General features: G+C 45.1%; 1 protein-coding gene across 1 annotated transcript; it reads right to left on the bottom strand.

Annotated features, from left to right (window-relative positions):
* Positions 1-2662: 2662 nt before the first annotated feature.
* tnfaip3 (tumor necrosis factor, alpha-induced protein 3) lies at positions 2663-16808 on the bottom strand. The gene is made up of 9 exons (XM_007551206.2): positions 16450-16808; positions 13248-13678; positions 9144-9334; positions 8893-9034; positions 8547-8717; positions 7975-8155; positions 6901-7892; positions 6557-6771; positions 2663-6157 (listed from the first exon to the last, which is right to left on the bottom strand). Exons 2-9 carry the CDS (start codon positions 13552-13554, stop codon positions 5882-5884), a joined length of 2475 nt encoding a protein of 824 aa, XP_007551268.1. The 5' UTR covers positions 13555-13678; positions 16450-16808; the 3' UTR covers positions 2663-5881.
* Positions 16809-17766: the final 958 nt, after the last annotated feature.

The raw sequence follows: 17766 nt of genomic DNA, 5'->3' as shown, positions 1-17766 counted from the left end.
TGGGGGAAAAAAAAGAATAATAATGTGAAAAAGTACAAAAAAAGTCACCATTTGAACTTTTCTTGATGGAAATTTGTAACAAAAGAGAAACAAACAACAGAGGTGGAGGGAGGAAGGGTAAAAAAAAAAGAAAGAAAAAAACCTAACTCAGGTCTGCATTCAGTAAAAATGGTGCATTGTGCCACATCTGAACCAGGCCTCAGTCATCTGTTATCTGATGTTTTTTTTTTCTGCAGCACCCACAGCACTTCCTACACTGAAGATGGATTCAGTATGCTGATTTTTTTTTTCTTTTTGTAGAAATAGCATTGAGAAATAAACACCTTAGGGGAAATGCTACAAGAGTGCAACATTTGGGCCTCAGACAGCATGAAAGCATCCTGCAACGTACAGCGGAGCATGCATGCGTGTGCTACATGATTCAGGAAAGGAAAAAAAAATACACTTCTTCCTCTCAACCAGTCACACAAACACTGCAGGTGCAGCTCGAGTGACTGAAAAGGTGACAGAAAAGCTTGTTTATTTAATTTAGTTAAAACTCATGCAATTCATTTTACGCAGTCTATCCTCATATTGTGTCTTTTCATTAGAGAATTCAGAAAATTTGATACCAAACGTAGTCAGTGTACAGCTTGTCTAACGGTAAATTTGTGGTCCCCTCAAAGTAACAACACAAATTGTCTAAACCAGTGGAAACAAAAGTGAGTACACCCCCATGTGAGAATGCCCACATCGTGCCCAGTTAGCTGTTTCCCCTCCCCAGTGTCATGTGATGTGACTTGTTACTGTTAAAAGGTCTCAGGTGTGAATGGGGAGCAGGCGTCATCACCATCGCTGGAAGTTCAACATGGCAAAAATCACTGAGGATCTGAAAAAAAACCAGATGGCCTAGTAGGCCAGGGATCCTCGACTCCAGTCCTCGAGAGCCGGTGTCCTGAGACTTTTAGACGTCTGCTTCAACACACAAACCAAATATATAAGCAGGACTCTGGAGAACTTGATTGGAGGTGATTCAGGCCTGGGACACAACTAAAATGCTGCAGGACACGAGCACTGGAGTTGAAAACCCCTGGACAAGGCTGCCAGCATGCCTAGGTGGGCCCCATATGGGGGAAAGGAGGGCAGACATATGGGTCCCATATGGGTTTGTCCGCGGGTTCCACAGTGGCTCATGTAGGGCCACAGCCTACGTGGGCCCTACATGGTCCCTAAATGGGCAAACCCATGTGGGCCCACCACCATATAGGGCCCACGTAGGGCCCATGTGGGCTGTGGCCCTACATGGGCAAACCCATGTGGGGCCACTGTGGAACCCGTGGACAAACCCATATGGGACCTATCTGGTCTGCCCTCCTTTTCCCCATAGGGGGCCCACCTAAATGGCCTCCACCCTGAAACTGACCTGCAGGACACAAAACAGCACAGAAAAGGCCTCGCTGTGGTCGACTAAAACAGTTGAGTGCTCAGCGTCATATCCTGGGATTGAGTTTTTAAAATAGATGCCTGCATCACTGTAGAGTCGGATGGTGTCAGGTGTGGCAGTAACCAGGTAAGGAGTACATGGTGGAGGGAGAGTCATGGTTTGGGGTTGATTGAGAGCTGCTGGCTGTGGGAAGCCATGGATGCCAACGTACCACAACGCACTAGAGCAGAACATTATCCCCTCCCTTTACAAAATGGGACCCCAAACATACCTCCAAGACGACCACTTATTTGCTAAAGAAACTGGCCGAGCATGTCAACAGACCTGAACCCTGGTGAACATTTGGGGCGTCCTCAAATAGAAGGTGGAAAAACAAAACGTCCCCAATGTCCACCAGCTTCACAATGTCGACATGGAAGGCAATTCCTGTGAACCTCCAGTGAACTCCCTGTCCGAGAGTGCAAAGGAAGTGATGCAAAAATAATGGTGGCAGCACATCAAACACTCACTTTGGGTACAATTTGTGCTCACTTTTGTTGGCACTGGTTTAGACAATGAGTGCGGAGTTATTTTTATAGGATAGCTAATTTACATTCACACAAGCTGTACACAGACTACTTTTGTATTTTCAGTGTTGTCCCATAAAATATAAAACAACACGAGGGGTGTTCTCACTTCTGTGAGATATTGTGCATTATATTAGGTGATGAAAAGCCAAAATACTTCATAAGCCCTCCCAAAAAAGGCTTTTCAAAGCCAAAATGTCTCACAAGACTGATATGCTGTATTTAACTGAACAGTCGCTGTTCAGAGCATTGTACATTTCTGATTGGAAAGTTGAGTGGAAGGAAAGTGTGGTGGAAGAAAATGACAAAGCAAAGAGTTGGAGGCTGATTGAGTCCATGCCATACCGCATGGATGCAGTAGTTTATACAAAAGCAGCCACAACCACCATACAGTAAATCTACTCCAAGTAGTAATGTACTGACATTTTTGTAATAAAATAAATGATCAATCTAACACTGTAATTTTTAAAAAGAATTTTGAATTGATCAAAATTAAATGCCTGAATAAATGAGTGTAGGTTTCATTTTTTGATTTGAATTTATGAAGTAAATAATTTTTTATCATTTAATTAAGCACCTCTACCATGAAAGCATCCACACACACACACACACACACACACACACACCAACAACAACAACAACAAATAGAGTCAAGAACCACAATAGTCAAGAGTTCTTAGTAAAAATAATTCATATTTTCACAACATATAAATAATTATTAGATCACACAATACAGATATTTTGATATGAATAAATACTTAACAAATAAAACCAGGCTTTTTTTTTTCATACAATACCCTATTGTCGAAAGAAACTTCCAAACCATTTGCATGTTTTGTTACACCTTCTGCTCTTAAGCCGATGCTTCCTCTACCGGTGGAATGTCCCTAGACAAGTCCTAAATGCCTCAGCAGCTTAGACAAATTATGTGCAATTTATATGATCTCCTCCCAGGCAACTTAAAAAACAAAAACAAAAAAACAAAAGCATAGAAAACAAAGTAAGAACTGTCAGAACCCACCTCCAAAAGCATGTCAGGGTGGGTCCCGATGAGCCGACCACTAGTTGGGTCTGTAATTGATTAAGGTTCGTCTAGAGGTGATTAAAGCACACAGAGATCTACGCACAAGCCGTCAGCGCGTGTGGGCTGGCCCGACAGCTTCAGTTACAGTTGAATGAAAAAGGCAGACCGAGAGCCTGGTTGTCATTTCTACACTAAAGCCACAGATGGACATCTACAGAGGAGTGGGCGTTTGGCGGCGGGGACAGAGGGGAATGACTGCAGCGGCTGATGTCACGTCGGACTTTTGATAAAAACGTGTGGCGCTTCAGGTTGTCTGCATTTCTCACTATTCGAACCAGACAAGGCATTCGTGGGAAAGATTTTGGGGGACGTTCATGTGAGGTCACATGGAATTGAAGATGTCTATATGTGGCATCAGAAGTTAGTCTAGAATAACCCAGGCTGGTCGTTTTAAGGAGGTAACAACAACTGTTTTGATGGCACATGTTTTTTGATATTTTTTTTTCTTCTTTTTAAACCTTTTTTTGTCTTTTGGCAAAAAAAAAAGAAAAAAAAAAAAAGAAAAAAAGAAAAACAAACAGATATATCAAAATCCATTAAAAACTTCCAAAACCAACAAAAGGAAACAGAAATGTCAGTTTTGCTTGAGTGTATCATCCAGATGCACAGACCTGTGCATTGTTCTGTTTGTGTTGTAAAATGAGGCATCGGGTTGGAAGGTCCTACAATACGGACTAGGTTCCATGCTCACAAAAGCATTTTAAAAAGGTGGGAGAGCCGATCCCCCATCCTCCCCCCCGTTATGGTCCATAAAATATCAGAACTACTTAAAGGCAAAACTTATCAAGGATCAGCCCCGATAAACGCGCCGTCGCGGAAAAACGGCACGGAAAAACACATTCAGATTAAGGAAACTCGCCGGAGCGGGCGACGGGATTGCTCTTGGAAGTTCGGGAACCGCCGTCGTCCCGACTCGTCCAGCGGGAGCGGAGAGAGCAATGCGACTCTTCAGGGATTCGTTTACCTACACGCCACCTCAGGCTGGGGTGTACAATCTCACAGGAGCTGTGTGTGCATGTGCAAATGTGTGTGTGTATGCGGTGGTTTGAGATGGATAATTATCCAGACCGAGGCGTATTTGCACGCTCACACCTATCTTTTGTGGGAAACAATCCCCTACTGACAGGACCGGCAATACTACATTCGTGTGCATGATGCGTATATGCGCGCGCGCCTGTGTGTGTGAATGTTTCTAGGTGCTTAAATTGTAAGTAAACATGGAAACAATGTCCAAGGCAACAGATCTGTGTTGAAGGAGGAGGAAAACTAGAGGAAGGAAAGGAGAAATAGTAAGAAGGTGAGTTCTGTCTTTGCTGTGTTCCCTGCCTTCTGATTGCTGACAACAGGATGTCGGCTACAATGGGAAAGGCTCGTGTTTCTCTACATGTAGCACCAAAACTAGCAGGGACCCGCCCTGTCTGTCTCGCACCGTTTAGTCACATGGTTCGCTTTTACTTTCCATTTGAAGCCATCTGACTTGCAGAAGGGACGGTAGTTTGTGAGGAATCGCTTGAAAACGAATATTTGCTTTTCCACTTGCTGAGCAACGAACGTTTATTGTCACTAAGAATTGTAGGCGAGTGATCTTTAGGCAAAGAGGGCATAAACGAGATAGGCATGGGCTGGTTTCTGGATATCAGGAGTTATAAACACAAAAAGTATTAAATTCCATTCGTCCCAAACTCAAAAGGGACACGGAGAAACAAAAATAAAGATCAGAAGTTCATCATAAGTAAGTGCTAAAAATGAGTTTTCAGAAGAGACATTGATAAATTTGGACCTTTTAGGTAATAAGACAGGGACCTTGAAAGTCTGGAAAAATGCAAACATAATTCCATTCTTAGTTTTCCTCTTTTCATTCTTATCCAGATTTGAAAACGTTACGCCTCTACCAAAAGATAGCATCGATTTGAATTTCATAGTAAACTAAATATTTTATCAGCTATAAGAATAATTGCTGCTTATACATTTGAAATCACAGAAAGTAGATCTGTTCTAAACGTTTGTGTCATTTCGTGTGAGACTGCTGTACGTCAGCTCAGTTATATTGTCCAGTTCTCACAGCGGCCCATGCCTGATGAGAGACTTTTTTTGGAGGGGAAGCTAAGATAAACAAAGTTGACCTCCAGACAGGAGGAGCGTTGCATCGGCTCAGCTCGTCTCACTTCTGCTTCCTACTTCCACAGACGTGTTTGCTGGGATTTCCCAACTACTGCATCTCTCACTTCAACAGAGCAAAATGCTAGACAGACAGGCAGACGGATACACAGATGGGTTGAGACAGACAAACAGACATGGTAAAAATCCTTGGCTGTGGTCTATAAAGCAATGTCAGATGCTTCTCGTTAAGCCAATATACAATCATTTTGTCCGGCACGGTTCTCTACGTACCTCTAAATACACACTGTACACAAGGGTTAAGTCAGTTGCTCGGACATGAAGCCAAACCTCTGGCCATGTAAGAGCACACGGCGAATCAGATGATAATAATTGCACAAAGAGGTATTCTGGAGGCCATGTCTACTGCAAAGTAAAAAAAAAACTAAGCAAAACACACACACACACACACACGCGCACACACTCACCACCACCCCCCTCCCTCGTACACACACTCTCTCTTCACATTCGACATTGGGGGGGAGGGGGTTGATTTTTCAGGCCATAAGGTTACTAGTTAGTCACTAGCTAGTTAGTTAGTTGGTTAGTTAGTATCAGAGGTGCATTGACTGGCATGGGGAGCCCACTGCAGGGCGGTTGCTCTGGCGTGCTACCGATGTGTCGTCGTCGCTGTGGTGTGCTGCGCCGCGGTCAGCCGCGGTAGATCTGTTTGAAGTGGTCGCACTCGTTGCAGTAGCCCTGTTTCTCTTGGTTGGCATAGTGGTCGCAGCCCTGCGTCCGACACCTCTGCTTGGATTTCTCCTTGGGCGCCTGCGCCCTCCTTCCCGCCTCCCGGCCCTGGCCTCGCGTGTGGCACTCGGGGCAGAGGTCCGTGCAGCCCGGGGACACGTTGCTGCAGCCGCTCCGCCGGCACTGGGTCTGGGTCTGGGATTGCTGCGAGGATCTGGGTTTAGCTGCTCGGTCGCGCTTTGGGAACAGGAGGAACAACGAGGCCGGTTAGAACCCAAGAGATGCTACAGTGTCATTTGCAAGTATTAAACCATGCATCATTTTGTCTATGTCAAACAAACCCCAGTAAATTATTACGGATGCAACTAGCTATTATTTTGGTAATCAAATATTCAGATTTAAAAAAATTGCCTTTTTTAGTCTGAATACTGTAACGATGAACTGATTACTAAATTAATTGACGATTTTTTCAATAATTGATGAATCACGATCAATCATTTCAGCCCTGTACTAAATACATTAATTGTTTTTGCTTTACTGTAACTAATGGGGGAAAACAGCAGAGGCTGCAATAAAAAGATGCTAAAAGTAAAAGGTTAACAACAACCAGGTAGGGCAGGTGCGGTCGACACGTACCATGACCAGAGGAGGGGAGTGTGGTGTCCGATGTGCAACTTGATTAAGACGTGCACTTTGCTCTTTGACGTAGCACTTGTCACAGTAGCCCTCCAGCATGGCCTTGCCAACCGCAGCGCACCCGGATCCAGACCCCCGACACCGTGTGGCGTTCTGGAAGCCTGTCTCCAAACCACGCCGGCTCTGGACCGGGGCAGGAGGAGGAGGAGTCAAGCCTGGAATATAAAAAAAAAAAAAAGAAAAAAGAAAAGATGGAAACCCATGTTAGCAAAAATGTCGCTTTGACAAGACATTTTCCACATTTGAAAAACAATGCGACTGCATCACGTCGAGTCAGGACTTACGGTGGTTTGTCTGATAGTCTACATAGCAAATAGTGCAGAAACCCAATTTCTCCGGAGTCCCAAAGAACTGGCAGCCGGATCTTTTACAGCGCTGGGCCAGAGGAGTCTGCCAGGCCGACGTGTGTGCTGGGGTGAGGGTGAGGCACGGCTGCTCAGTGTCTCTGGCCTGGATCCAAGCCGAGGCCTCAGTCCTGTGGTTGCCCTGCTGCGGCTCCCCCCTCTCCGGAGCCTGCTGCCTCTGCATGCAGGGCGTACACAGGCCGTTGAATATCCTGAACACCTCCTGCCGGCACATGCTGCATCGCTCTGTCTCCGCGTCGCAGCCCCCCCACTGGGTCCACCCGGAGCCCTGGGCTGGGTGGGAAACAACTGGTGCCCCGTTGGGCCCCGGGAGTCCTGTGGCGGCCGTCCCGGCCCCGGGGGGCCCGTGGTTCTGCCTGGCGTTGAAGCAGCGCTCGCAAAGGCCGTCGTGCTCCACGCTCAGGGTGAAGAGGCAGCCGGGTGTTTTGCACTTCATGGCGTGTGTTTCGCTGTACAGGCTGAGGCTGGGGGCGGTGGGCGGGGCCGAGCGGGGACTCGACAGCACCACGCCCCTCCCGGAGGAAGAGCAGGGCGGACTGCTGCTCCTGGCTCCTCTGGCGTTCACCTCGGTCTCCGCTCCTCCCATCATCCCCAGTCCTCCCTGAATGCCGGCGCCCTTGGTCTGGACCACGCCCTCTATCCTGGCCCCGCCCCCTGTAGTGGCCTGCCGCTTCTCGAAGCACTCGTGACAATGAGGCTGCGTGTCCACGGAGACGTAGAAGGTGCACCGCGGCGTGGCGCAGCGGATCTCGATGAGGGAGAGCTGGGAGACGGAGAAGGGAGGCGGTCGCTGCGGCTGGGCGGCCCAGGCCTGCTCCTTGTCCTCTTCCCAGCGCTGATACTCGTGGTTGACGAGCTGAAGGTAGTCCTCCATCAGGTTCATGTCCTCGGGAAGGTTGCCCTCGTCCAGCCTAGCAGACACACAGCATGGCCTACGTTTAACATCAAACCTTCAATCAGCTCGAGGGACCGGACTTTATGAATCCTACGTACTTCGCAGCTTTCATGATCCACGCAGTTTCGTGGCCCAGGCCGATGACGGGGATCTCTATGAGGTGCAGGTAGTCGTTGAGCAGTCTCTCTTTCTGCGGCTGCTCCTTCTCCATCAGGAAGTGAACCTTCAGCTCATCAAAGCCCACCCGCTTCGGGTTGATCAGCGGAACGGCTCGGATCTCTGCAAAAACACAAGACCGTTTTATTTTTCTCTGTTTTTTTGTTACCACCAAACCTTGGAGGGTTTCCTCTGGGGCTTTTTCAAACCACGGTGGTGGGTTGTCTGAAATATAACATATGATGCCCAAACTGTATTAATTAACCACTACCGTCATTCAAATGAAAAGTACGTCAACATTAGGGGCGTTTTTACAGGCCTGAAGTAAACAAAACATTCAATTTAACCTTCCTTAGGCATCTTTCTTTCGGCTTTTCTCTCCCTCTACTTCGGACTCTGAAGGTGTGGTGGCTTTTATTTTGCCGTGGCGATGTGCCACAATCAATTACATGTTAGAGGAAACCCTGCTCTGGCTGCGTTACACCCATCGGTTTGATTTTACTATTCATCCTACCTGGGCCGCTGTCTTTGACGGTGATGAGGGGTGCGAAGTGCTGGGAGTCATAGCCAAGCACTATCGGGTATTTGTAGCACTCCGTGGGCGGCCAGTGTAGAGGCAGATAAATCCCGCCCACGTTCAGAGGGGAGATGGAGGAGCCAGATTTCATACTCCTCACCACCTGGTCTGTTGATGGAAATAAGACAAAAACTATTTAGCCGAACTAATTTTAAAAGTAAGCTGAAGACAAACATTTTCATTCATCTTACATCAAGGAGCCATCAATTAGATTTGCGTTAGCGCAAAAAAAAAAAAAGAATCTTAAGTCTTGGTTTTAGGTTTCAGCCAGAGAGCTGAGTACCTGCGATGACGACTATGGGTCGGCGGAGGATGTTGGAGAGGATGAAGATGTGAATGTCCTCCAGGGAGTCGAACTGGAGCCCGTTGCTGCTCGAGACCGGAGATGCCATCTTTACAATCTTGTCCCACTCGTCCTCCCAGTTCTAGGACAGTGCAAACACAACCAATCTGGATGTAAAAGCCCATCCACTTTAAAAAAAAAAAAAAAAAAAAAAAAGGGGACCCCATCGAGCCGTGGTCTGGTTTTCGTACCATGGTGGTGTATCTGAGCCCGGTCTGGGTGAACTCTTGCGACTGCAGCAGCTCCGCCTGGAAGCGAGCTTTAAACACAGCCGTGTCCGTCTCTTTCAGAACGCCGTGGAGAGCTTTCCGGAGCACCAGGTCCGTGTCCTGGACGCCGAGCATGTACTGGGAAGCTGCGTGCAGCAAGCAGTTCCCATCTCCTGCAGACAGAAACACACGCACAAGAGATTATTAGCCTTTCATTTTGTAAATGGAAATGAAAGTTCTCAAGAGTATCCACGCACTCATTCAAATACTGGAGACCGACTGAGGCCTGCGTGCACGCTAATGTGCAACTAAAGTCTGGGGATTTCCAGGCCGCTGGGCCAATCATCACTATCTGGTTTGTAGATTATAACTTGACCCTTGCAGGTCTAAAAGTGCACACACTCGCACTTCAAATAGGATCCCGTCTATAAAAATACTTGACCTGAAAAAAAAAAATCTGTGAGTAAATAATTTGCCTGCTGTCCCTCTTCAGTCTGCTCGCCATCTAATGACCAAGAAGTTGCTCAAAAGGACTGTTTGTATGTGCAACTAAAAACCCTGGAATTTTATTTCGTCTCCTTCGGCACTGCTGGGTCTTTTCCTCATTGTGAAACAGGAGAGGCTGTATTTGTCAATGTGCGCAGCTCTGAAATACCCTGTTGTCACACTAAACACAGGAATTTCCCTGAGTTAACTTCTGCTTTTTTTATGCTTGGTTGTGTGTGTGTGTGTGTGTGTGTGTGTGTGTGTGTGTGTGTGTGTGTTTGATCCCTCCTCTGATCCCAGCTCATCAATGCAACTCAGCAGGTCCTGTACTTTCCACGGAGGCGTGACTTGGACAAGGAGGAATGTTTGGGTTTTTTAACTACTGTTATCAGCCGATGAGGGCTTGTGATTAATGGGCCCTCAGATAAGGTGCGCCCTCACGTGTAATGCAAACACAAGGCATACATGCAGGTCCTGTCATCTGTACGTTTTGTCTGCTTTTTCTGTTAGCTCTCAAACGCTCCACTCTACATAAGGAAAGTAACTAAAACCACTAAAAAAAAAAAAAACGTTGATTTTTCTTTTTGTAAATAAGCCAATCTTTGTATAAGATTCTTAAAATGAGCGTTTGTTTTGAGCAAGAATAAGATCCATCAGTATTTTAGGGGCAAAAAAATACAACCCACCTATTTCAGACTAGCAAGCTGTTGTTGCATTTCGGTGCTCTTGCATCACTTAACAAAAAAGAAAAAAAAAAAACATACAATGCAGAGTTCTATGGTGTAAAGAAGAAGAAGAAAAAAAAGAGGACATTCTCAACAAAGATGCATCCAGACGCAGGTTGGCTCAAATGTTCTCAACCTCGAAAAACCTTTTGACCGTGAATCGCGTGAGGATGCCTGGCGACCGAAGATGAAAGGCGTCAAGCTATATATAGACGCTTCCTCTGTGGCGAGCTGGGGCACTTCCGGAAAACACGCCAAGCTCGACCTTACCCTGTTTCCATCCAGGTGGCAGCAATACGAGCGCAGGCCGGCTTGCTGGTATCAAAGTAAACCGAGGTTTTAAAAGGGAGTGACGGTTTCAACAGCACTGCTGCCACTGCTGCTCAGCTGGCTGCAAACGGCTTCTACTTATAAAGCAAACCGGCCTGAAAACACAACTCAATAAGCATTATCCGTCTCTCGTGTCGATTGTAACACCTTAACTCATTATTATAGCTAAATATCAATATGTTATATGATTTTTGCGTCAGTTAGCTTATTTGGTGTTTTTAAAATAAAAGATCAAGTTTTATATTAAATTTTTAAGTTCTCCAGTTGTTCGAGGAATAGAGTAACGCTGCACATTTTAACTCTCATATTCAAGAAAAGACAAAGTCAGCTGTTTGGAAATATTTCCCGTCAAACACACAAAAATTCACAAAAATGTGAAAACTAAACAACCTCTTCAACGAATTGCTCTTATAATGGTACTGCTACGTTAAAAGTATTGGCTAACTAACCAGCTTTATTTACTACTTCAAGTGTTGCAGAGTGGCAAAAACTTTAACTAATCCATGCAATAAACACTTGAAATCTACAACTGAATTTCATCAGGTTGTTGTTTGAATTTTATCACCTTATGTCAAAATAAATAAATGCAACAGCTCAAACTAAATAATTAATGTGTTGTATCTTTTTTGCAGCACAATAACAAAATATCAGCTTTTCTTTGTATTAAATAAAAGCAATTCAGATCAATGCTAATAAGATAACGTTACATATGGGACACCATTGGTATCAGGACTCGAGCTTAAACACGAGAATCTCATATTGTGACCCGGCACAACTTAACCATGCAGGAGCTCCAGGTTTGTGTGGTGACTTTTGAACTAAAGTCAGAACGATGCACATGAAAATCCCCAAATCTGTCCAAATCCCTTAAGATTCACACCAGATGGAGTGTTAAGAGCGTTGTCTCCGCTGCTGAAGTGCGAGGAGTCAGTTTATTGTAGCTGAACCAATCCTGCGTGAAGGGGACACATGACAGACATGGGATGCTGCTCGGGGAAAAACCCTCGGAATGCGTTCTAGACGTTCAAGAGGAAAGTCACACTGAAATTTAATGAGGTATCGCAGCGCTGGGATGGAAACAGGAAAACGGATGTGACTCGGCCACTTGAATTATGCCGGAGTTTGTGATGCTTAATTTGATTTATTTGTACAAACAAAAATCCCTGGGGGTTTGAGGTTTTAGTACGGTTTTGACACGAGTCATAGCCTGAGAATACGACAGGATTTTCAGGAGCTAAAAATGTTTGTACCGGAAGATGTTGGACGTTCTCTGAGGGACTTCTTCCTCCGTCACGTTTTCTCAGCTGAGGTCCAGTGACTCAGCAAACGTCAGTGGGATCCTTTGTGAATATGTGTGTGTGTGTGCGTGTGTGTGTGTGTGTGTGTCCGTCCTCTGCTCAAAGTCATGTCTAGGTCTTTCAGAGTTAGACTGTCCAGCTTTAACATTCTGCCTCATCAAGCCAGGAAATTCCAGTCAGGTTACTTACTGGCAGCCAGAGGTAGCCGGGTTCGTCATCAATAAAAAGGGTCTTTCTGAATGAGGAACTATCCTCTGATGAAAGTGGCAGTGACTCATTTGGGTTATTACTTTAAAAATGAACAATGACCCTCTAGGGATAAAACATTCAGTAACTCGGATTAGATCAGAAGAGGAATTTCTCACATGAGGAAAAACAAAACAAAAAAAAGAAGACATTTTGTTTTCTGCTGCAAACTTAAACCTTTAACTTGTAGCGCGGACTGATTTCCACTTCCTGTTTTTGTCACGAACGCTACGGGCTGAAGATTTTTCTTTGAACGCCGTTCTTTCCCCCCCCCTCTCTCTTTTTAAAACAGTTCACCAGACACGCAGGAGATTCGGTTCCGTTTGATTGGCTTCTGACTGAAAAAAAAAAAAAAAAAAAAAGTCAAACCTGAGTCAGGCAGGTGCGCGGCAGCGCTTCATCAGATTTACAGGCCTTCACACACGCCTAAACAGAAACGCAGGGGACGAACCTGCCGGGGCTGCAGCTACTGGAAATACTTTGGTCTGAAAGATCACCAGCAGTAAACAACATTGCTGTGGGTGACGCCGGTGAAGTTTCCAGTGCAGAAACTACGATCAGAGGCACCAGGGGCCATTTGTGTGAATGTTTGCCTGCGCCGGGATGTTCCCGAGCCGCAGCGCGCACGTAACAGAAAACATGACTTAGCAGTGGGGCGCAGAAGGCCTCGGCAGAGGCTGCTGGATGAGTCTGTCTGAAAGCGGAACCCGTGCACCTTGATTGTTGTCATTTACAGTAACCCTGCTTGTGAGTAATGACATCTGAGAATTTAAATATCAAAAACCCACTGACTCATAAGCCAACAGCTTCTGCTACAGAAAATGAAACAAAGGCCCGCTTCACGTCCTCAGCGGGGAGTCGCAACAAATCGCAGTTGTTCCTAAAATTGAGACTTCCACATTTTTGTCAAAGAAAATAATCTGAGCCTCATAAAGCCTCACGGGAAGTGACGGACAAACGCCAAACATTGTTCCAACTGAGTCGTCTTCATGGTTTCTTACCGTTGGTGCGCAACGGCACCATCTTCTTCAGTTCTCGACACCAGTTGAGCTTCTTCTCCTGCTCCAAAGAGGCCTGCATGGCCCGGTCCAGGATGGCGGCTTGCACCACCTCCCTGAAGGCCTGGGGGAAGTGGTTCATGGCGATCATCTCCAGGGTGTAGCGGTGCATCCCTCGCAGGTGGTGCATGAGGCCGGCGCTGGCCGCCGGCTTCACCACGTCGTTGGGCACGCGCTGACGGATCTTCACCGCTTTCAGCAGGTTGGACACAAACAGGAATTTGGGGAGGAAGTTCTGGCCCTGCGACATGGCGGACGGGTGGCCGGGAGAGTGGAAGGAGGGGAGGAAGAGGAACGAGGAGGAGAGGAGGAGGAGAAAGAGGAGGAGGAGGAGAAGGAGACACCCAACTGGCGATGATGGGACAACGTGAAATCTGGGCACAAGAAAAGAAAGAAAAAAAAAATGGGAGAAAAATTGGTTATTTCACAACGGCAGCAAAGATCAGAGTCTGGTGGGAATTTTTTTTTGTGGAGATTCCCCTTCCTCGTTAACTGAGACACAAAACTCATTTTAATTTACAGTTTTACTCGGGAAACCACCCATAACACAGAAACACTTTACCATTGAGTAAATGAGGTGCTTTTTCATGCTTTCAGATGAGATCCTGTTCAGTTAAACTCAATAATACTACTACTAATAATAAATAAAAAGAATACACAAAGAGCGCTTTATAGTCTTTTCTTCTAATTCTCCTTTTCGCCTTGATGGTTTCTGAGAGTTCCGCCCCCTCCCGCACCGCCAACAGGGTGTCCCACTGTCCCACAGAGCTCAAAGCTTCCCAACAATCAACTGGTGCTTTCCAGATTTCCCCAGGGCGATCCAGAGTTTTCCAGGCTGCACAGAAGGTCACAGGGCCTCAGCGACCGTCGGCCTGCGTCAAGGTTTGGTTAAAGATTACCGGGAGTTCAGTAAACACACAGCAGGCTCCTCAATGTAGAGGAAAGATAAACCAGTCTTAGTGACACCACTGGTCAATGTATACCAAGATCTATAGTTGTTTTTATTTAAAAAGGGTAAAGCAATCATAAATAATTTGATATGTTAATTATTAAAGCTAATTGCTTTTGGTTGGAAATATCAAATAAGGACACGCCAACTCCTCGAGTTTCCACTTGTAGCTTTTCCTGCTGTTGACTTTCGCTCTTATCGAGCAAGTGGTGGCTCTCCCACTGCAGCAACAGGTGGGGGAGGGGAAACACTACATTGTTTAAAATGTTTACTTAAAATAGAAACAAAAAGCTAAAGCAGGGCCTGTCATGTAACACAAAAAAAAGGGGCAACTTTTACTCTTTTCCTTCATGCCTTTTCTTAGTATCGGCTAAAGGTGCACGGTTGAGTAACGTTTCTCGTTTTTCTCGTTTTCGATGAAAACGAGAAAAACTTTACATTTCCAATGGATGGGAAGAATAAAGAAAGGCGTGATGGTCCTTCAGTTTCAACACCACGACTTTGGTCCCAGCGACAGGTTGGAGAGGAGAGCCACTGCGAGACAAAGCTTTGCTCTCTCCATCACCCACCGTGGTTTCTCAGTAAAAAGATTTTAAACTGTAGAAATGCTACGATGGAAATTTTTTGTAGATATCCATCAATAGATTTTGTTGATGGAAAGTTATTGTTAGTAATGACAACTTTGGTGTGCATCTTTTTCAGTTCCCTTGAAAGTCCCCTGATAACGATAAGTGGCTCCCGCTTGCTGCAAATGTTACGAGGATTATTTATTCGAAGTTCATTTTTAATATTTAAATTTAGTGTACTTGTAGTTTTAAAAGTGATAAAAAGTTAAACCAAGGGCAGCAAAGCAAACTTTCTCTAAATGCTTTGCATATGTAAAAATGCAAAGCTGTTTCTCACCTAGTCACTGATTAAACAATTGATAAAATTCTATGTTTGGTCTTCAACACGTCGAATAATATCTGCTTTAAAGGAACAATTCAGCTAAAATAGGATAAATTCTTAGCTACCAGTTGATAGGTAGTAAAAAGTTAATGCCAACCATTTAGTTTTCACGCCACGACTGCTCATTTAAAGAAGCAAAAATGTTTCCTAGTCATCTCTTTCTCTTGTAAGCCTGCTGACCGGCAGTGTGCAGCAACATGTGGGGGAGGGGCATCAAATAGCCATCAAAATCTCAAATCAGACATTTTTCAAAGAATCTCAACTAAATGACTTTAAACTGCATGGATGGTAAGACGGAATAATTTGTGGTTTAGAAACCTAAAATAAACACAACACAGATTTGCACAACTTTTTCAAACTTTGGTAAACACCACAGCTACGTTATAATAATTGATTTTTATTGCTCGTTAGAAAGAAAAAAAAAAGAGTTACATTTTACTTTTGAAGAGGAGTTGAGCAACACAGGCTTTAAAGAGCTGCTTCAACAAATTAAGCAGAACCTTCAGCTTCCACTTCACACACAGGAAGTAAAAAGTACTGGTCAGCAAGTGAGCCTTGACTTTCGCTGACTTTTTTAGCTTCGTCCTAACCTACATCCTCACATCAACAGGCTGACAATGAGTCAGTGGATGCTACTGAAGTTCACAACCACCTGAAGGCTGGGGGAGCCTTCAGTCTACAAACAGGAGCAGCAGCAGGTGCAACAACAGACTAGGCCCTGCTGAAGTCAGTCACTTTCAGGGAGCAGAAACCAAGACAGCTGGCTGTCAGGAGGCACGCTAGTGTTGCCCAAACAGGCAGACTTTAGGCTAGACACAGCGGCGGACGCTGCGGTTTTAGCATGGCTGGCTACACGTACACATACAAAAAGAAAAGAAAAAAAAACACACACAACACAACAACAGGAGACTTTGCTGACGTTAAAGGCTTACGTAATTGCAATGACAACTACCTTTGAAACAATGTAGTGATCAGCGGCGCTTCGGAGCGCGGCTTTAGAGACGAGAGCGGCGGCGTCGGTATATTTGTCCGTTTAAATGTCCCCGTTATCCGCTCGGAGGGGGGACGTTTTTGTAAACAATGGCTGTCAAAGCCACTGTCGTGAGCAGGCTTTCCTCCATGTCCCCAGAAACACACGACCAACACGTTACTCAAGGCCCCAAAACATGATGTGTCCGATAAGTCCCAGCCCCTCGGCGGGGAAGGTAGTCCAGGCGAAGAGGCAAACAGGGAGAAGTGTTGTCTTACCTGTGTAATATGTCGGGGGGGTGATAACAAAGCCTCCCGGATGCTCAGGCTAGTCCTCTCTCAGCCACTTCACTCAGCCTCACCGCTGCGGCTCTCGGCGCCATTCAACCCTCTCTTTTCCCTCCACTATAACATCTAATACAGAGCCCTCGCAGCTCGAAGAAGCCTTTCGAAAGACTGTTCTCGTTCGCTAGCGCTAGTTTTTTAAAAAAGGAAAAACTCCAAGTCAAGGGGATTTCCACGCGGGGACTTTCCGTCCACCCATTTTGCTCGCTTTTCTCAACCTTGGCGTGCAGTTCCACCCCATCGTCGCTAGGGGGCCTCCATCTGTCTGACTCAATACTGAAAAGCATATCCCACCTACTGAGCACAAAGGAGCCTTCACTGAATGAAAGAGACAGGTCGCGTCACACTCTATTTCATGAGACAGCCTTAGAAATAAATCATTAACCCCCAAAAAGACCAGCCTCAGCAAATGACTCAGGAATACGAAAGAAAAACCCTGTAGTTCATTAAAAAGCAGGGTTTGACTCGCAGTCTGCTTGTGTATGTTTGTGAATGAGTATTTAATAGTTTGACTAAGGATTTTGTGATGATGACGATGATGATGATATAATACTGTTTTGACTGTTTGGAAATTATGCTCAGAGGAATTAAGCCGGACTTTTTACAGTCATGCAAGACCCAGAGGTGCGGTTATCATTAAACTCTTTCCTCTTTTTTTCCCATCAGGTTGTGGGTTTCTCAATCATTTAGTGTTTTATGCATATCCTAGTGCAGTTTCCTCTTACTTTTGTAGTTCACATTGAGCTGCATGAACTACATGTCCTAATATAGTCAATACAAAGCTGCATTAATGTAACACTCAGAGTTTTTATACAGCATAAAAAATATTCAGCATTTTCCAGATATGAATAGGCGTAGAAAAGGACATTATAATAGGACAAAATATCTATATTTCCAGATTTGTATGTCCCATTCCATTGTTTAAATGTTGTTTTCAGTTATTTTTATCATTCTTTAATCAATCCGTACACACTGTTTTCTTTGTTATCCAACCTGTTTACTTAAACTCCTGTTGAACTTTTACGTTTATATGCTCTCACTTAAAAAAAAAATGGGCCAGGACTGGGAGCTTTACCAATTTAAATGTCGAAAATGTTTTCATCTTTTAGATCCTATTAATATGTAAAAACCAAAAAACAAAACTTCCCTACATGTTCAGAAAGTGTGTACACTTCGTCTTCTGATCTGTCGGTTAAAATTTCTCACGCATACGCGACTTTTTAAGAGACACATCCAGCATCCAACCCATCC

The sequence above is a fragment of the Poecilia formosa genome, unplaced genomic scaffold, assembly GCF_000485575.1.
Source record: "Poecilia formosa unplaced genomic scaffold, Poecilia_formosa-5.1.2 Scaffold40, whole genome shotgun sequence".
NCBI lineage: Eukaryota > Metazoa > Chordata > Actinopteri > Cyprinodontiformes > Poeciliidae > Poecilia > Poecilia formosa.
Note: the sequence above shows the minus strand (reverse complement) of the source record. Positions and strands in the feature narration are given on the sequence as shown.

Bases quoted from the DNA above. Each gene is read 5' to 3' on its own strand.
- tnfaip3 (XM_007551206.2), bottom strand. From the start codon at position 13,554: ATGTCGCAGGGCCAGAACTTCCTCCCCAAATTCCTGTTTGTGTCCAAC. The intron at 6,772-6,900 runs GTAAGTCCTGAC...TTTATATTCCAG, and splicing joins AGACTATCAGACAAACCACC to GCTTGACTCCTCCTCCTCCT. The intron at 6,158-6,556 runs GTACGTGTCGAC...CTGTTCCCAAAG, and splicing joins ACTCCCCTCCTCTGGTCATG to CGCGACCGAGCAGCTAAACC.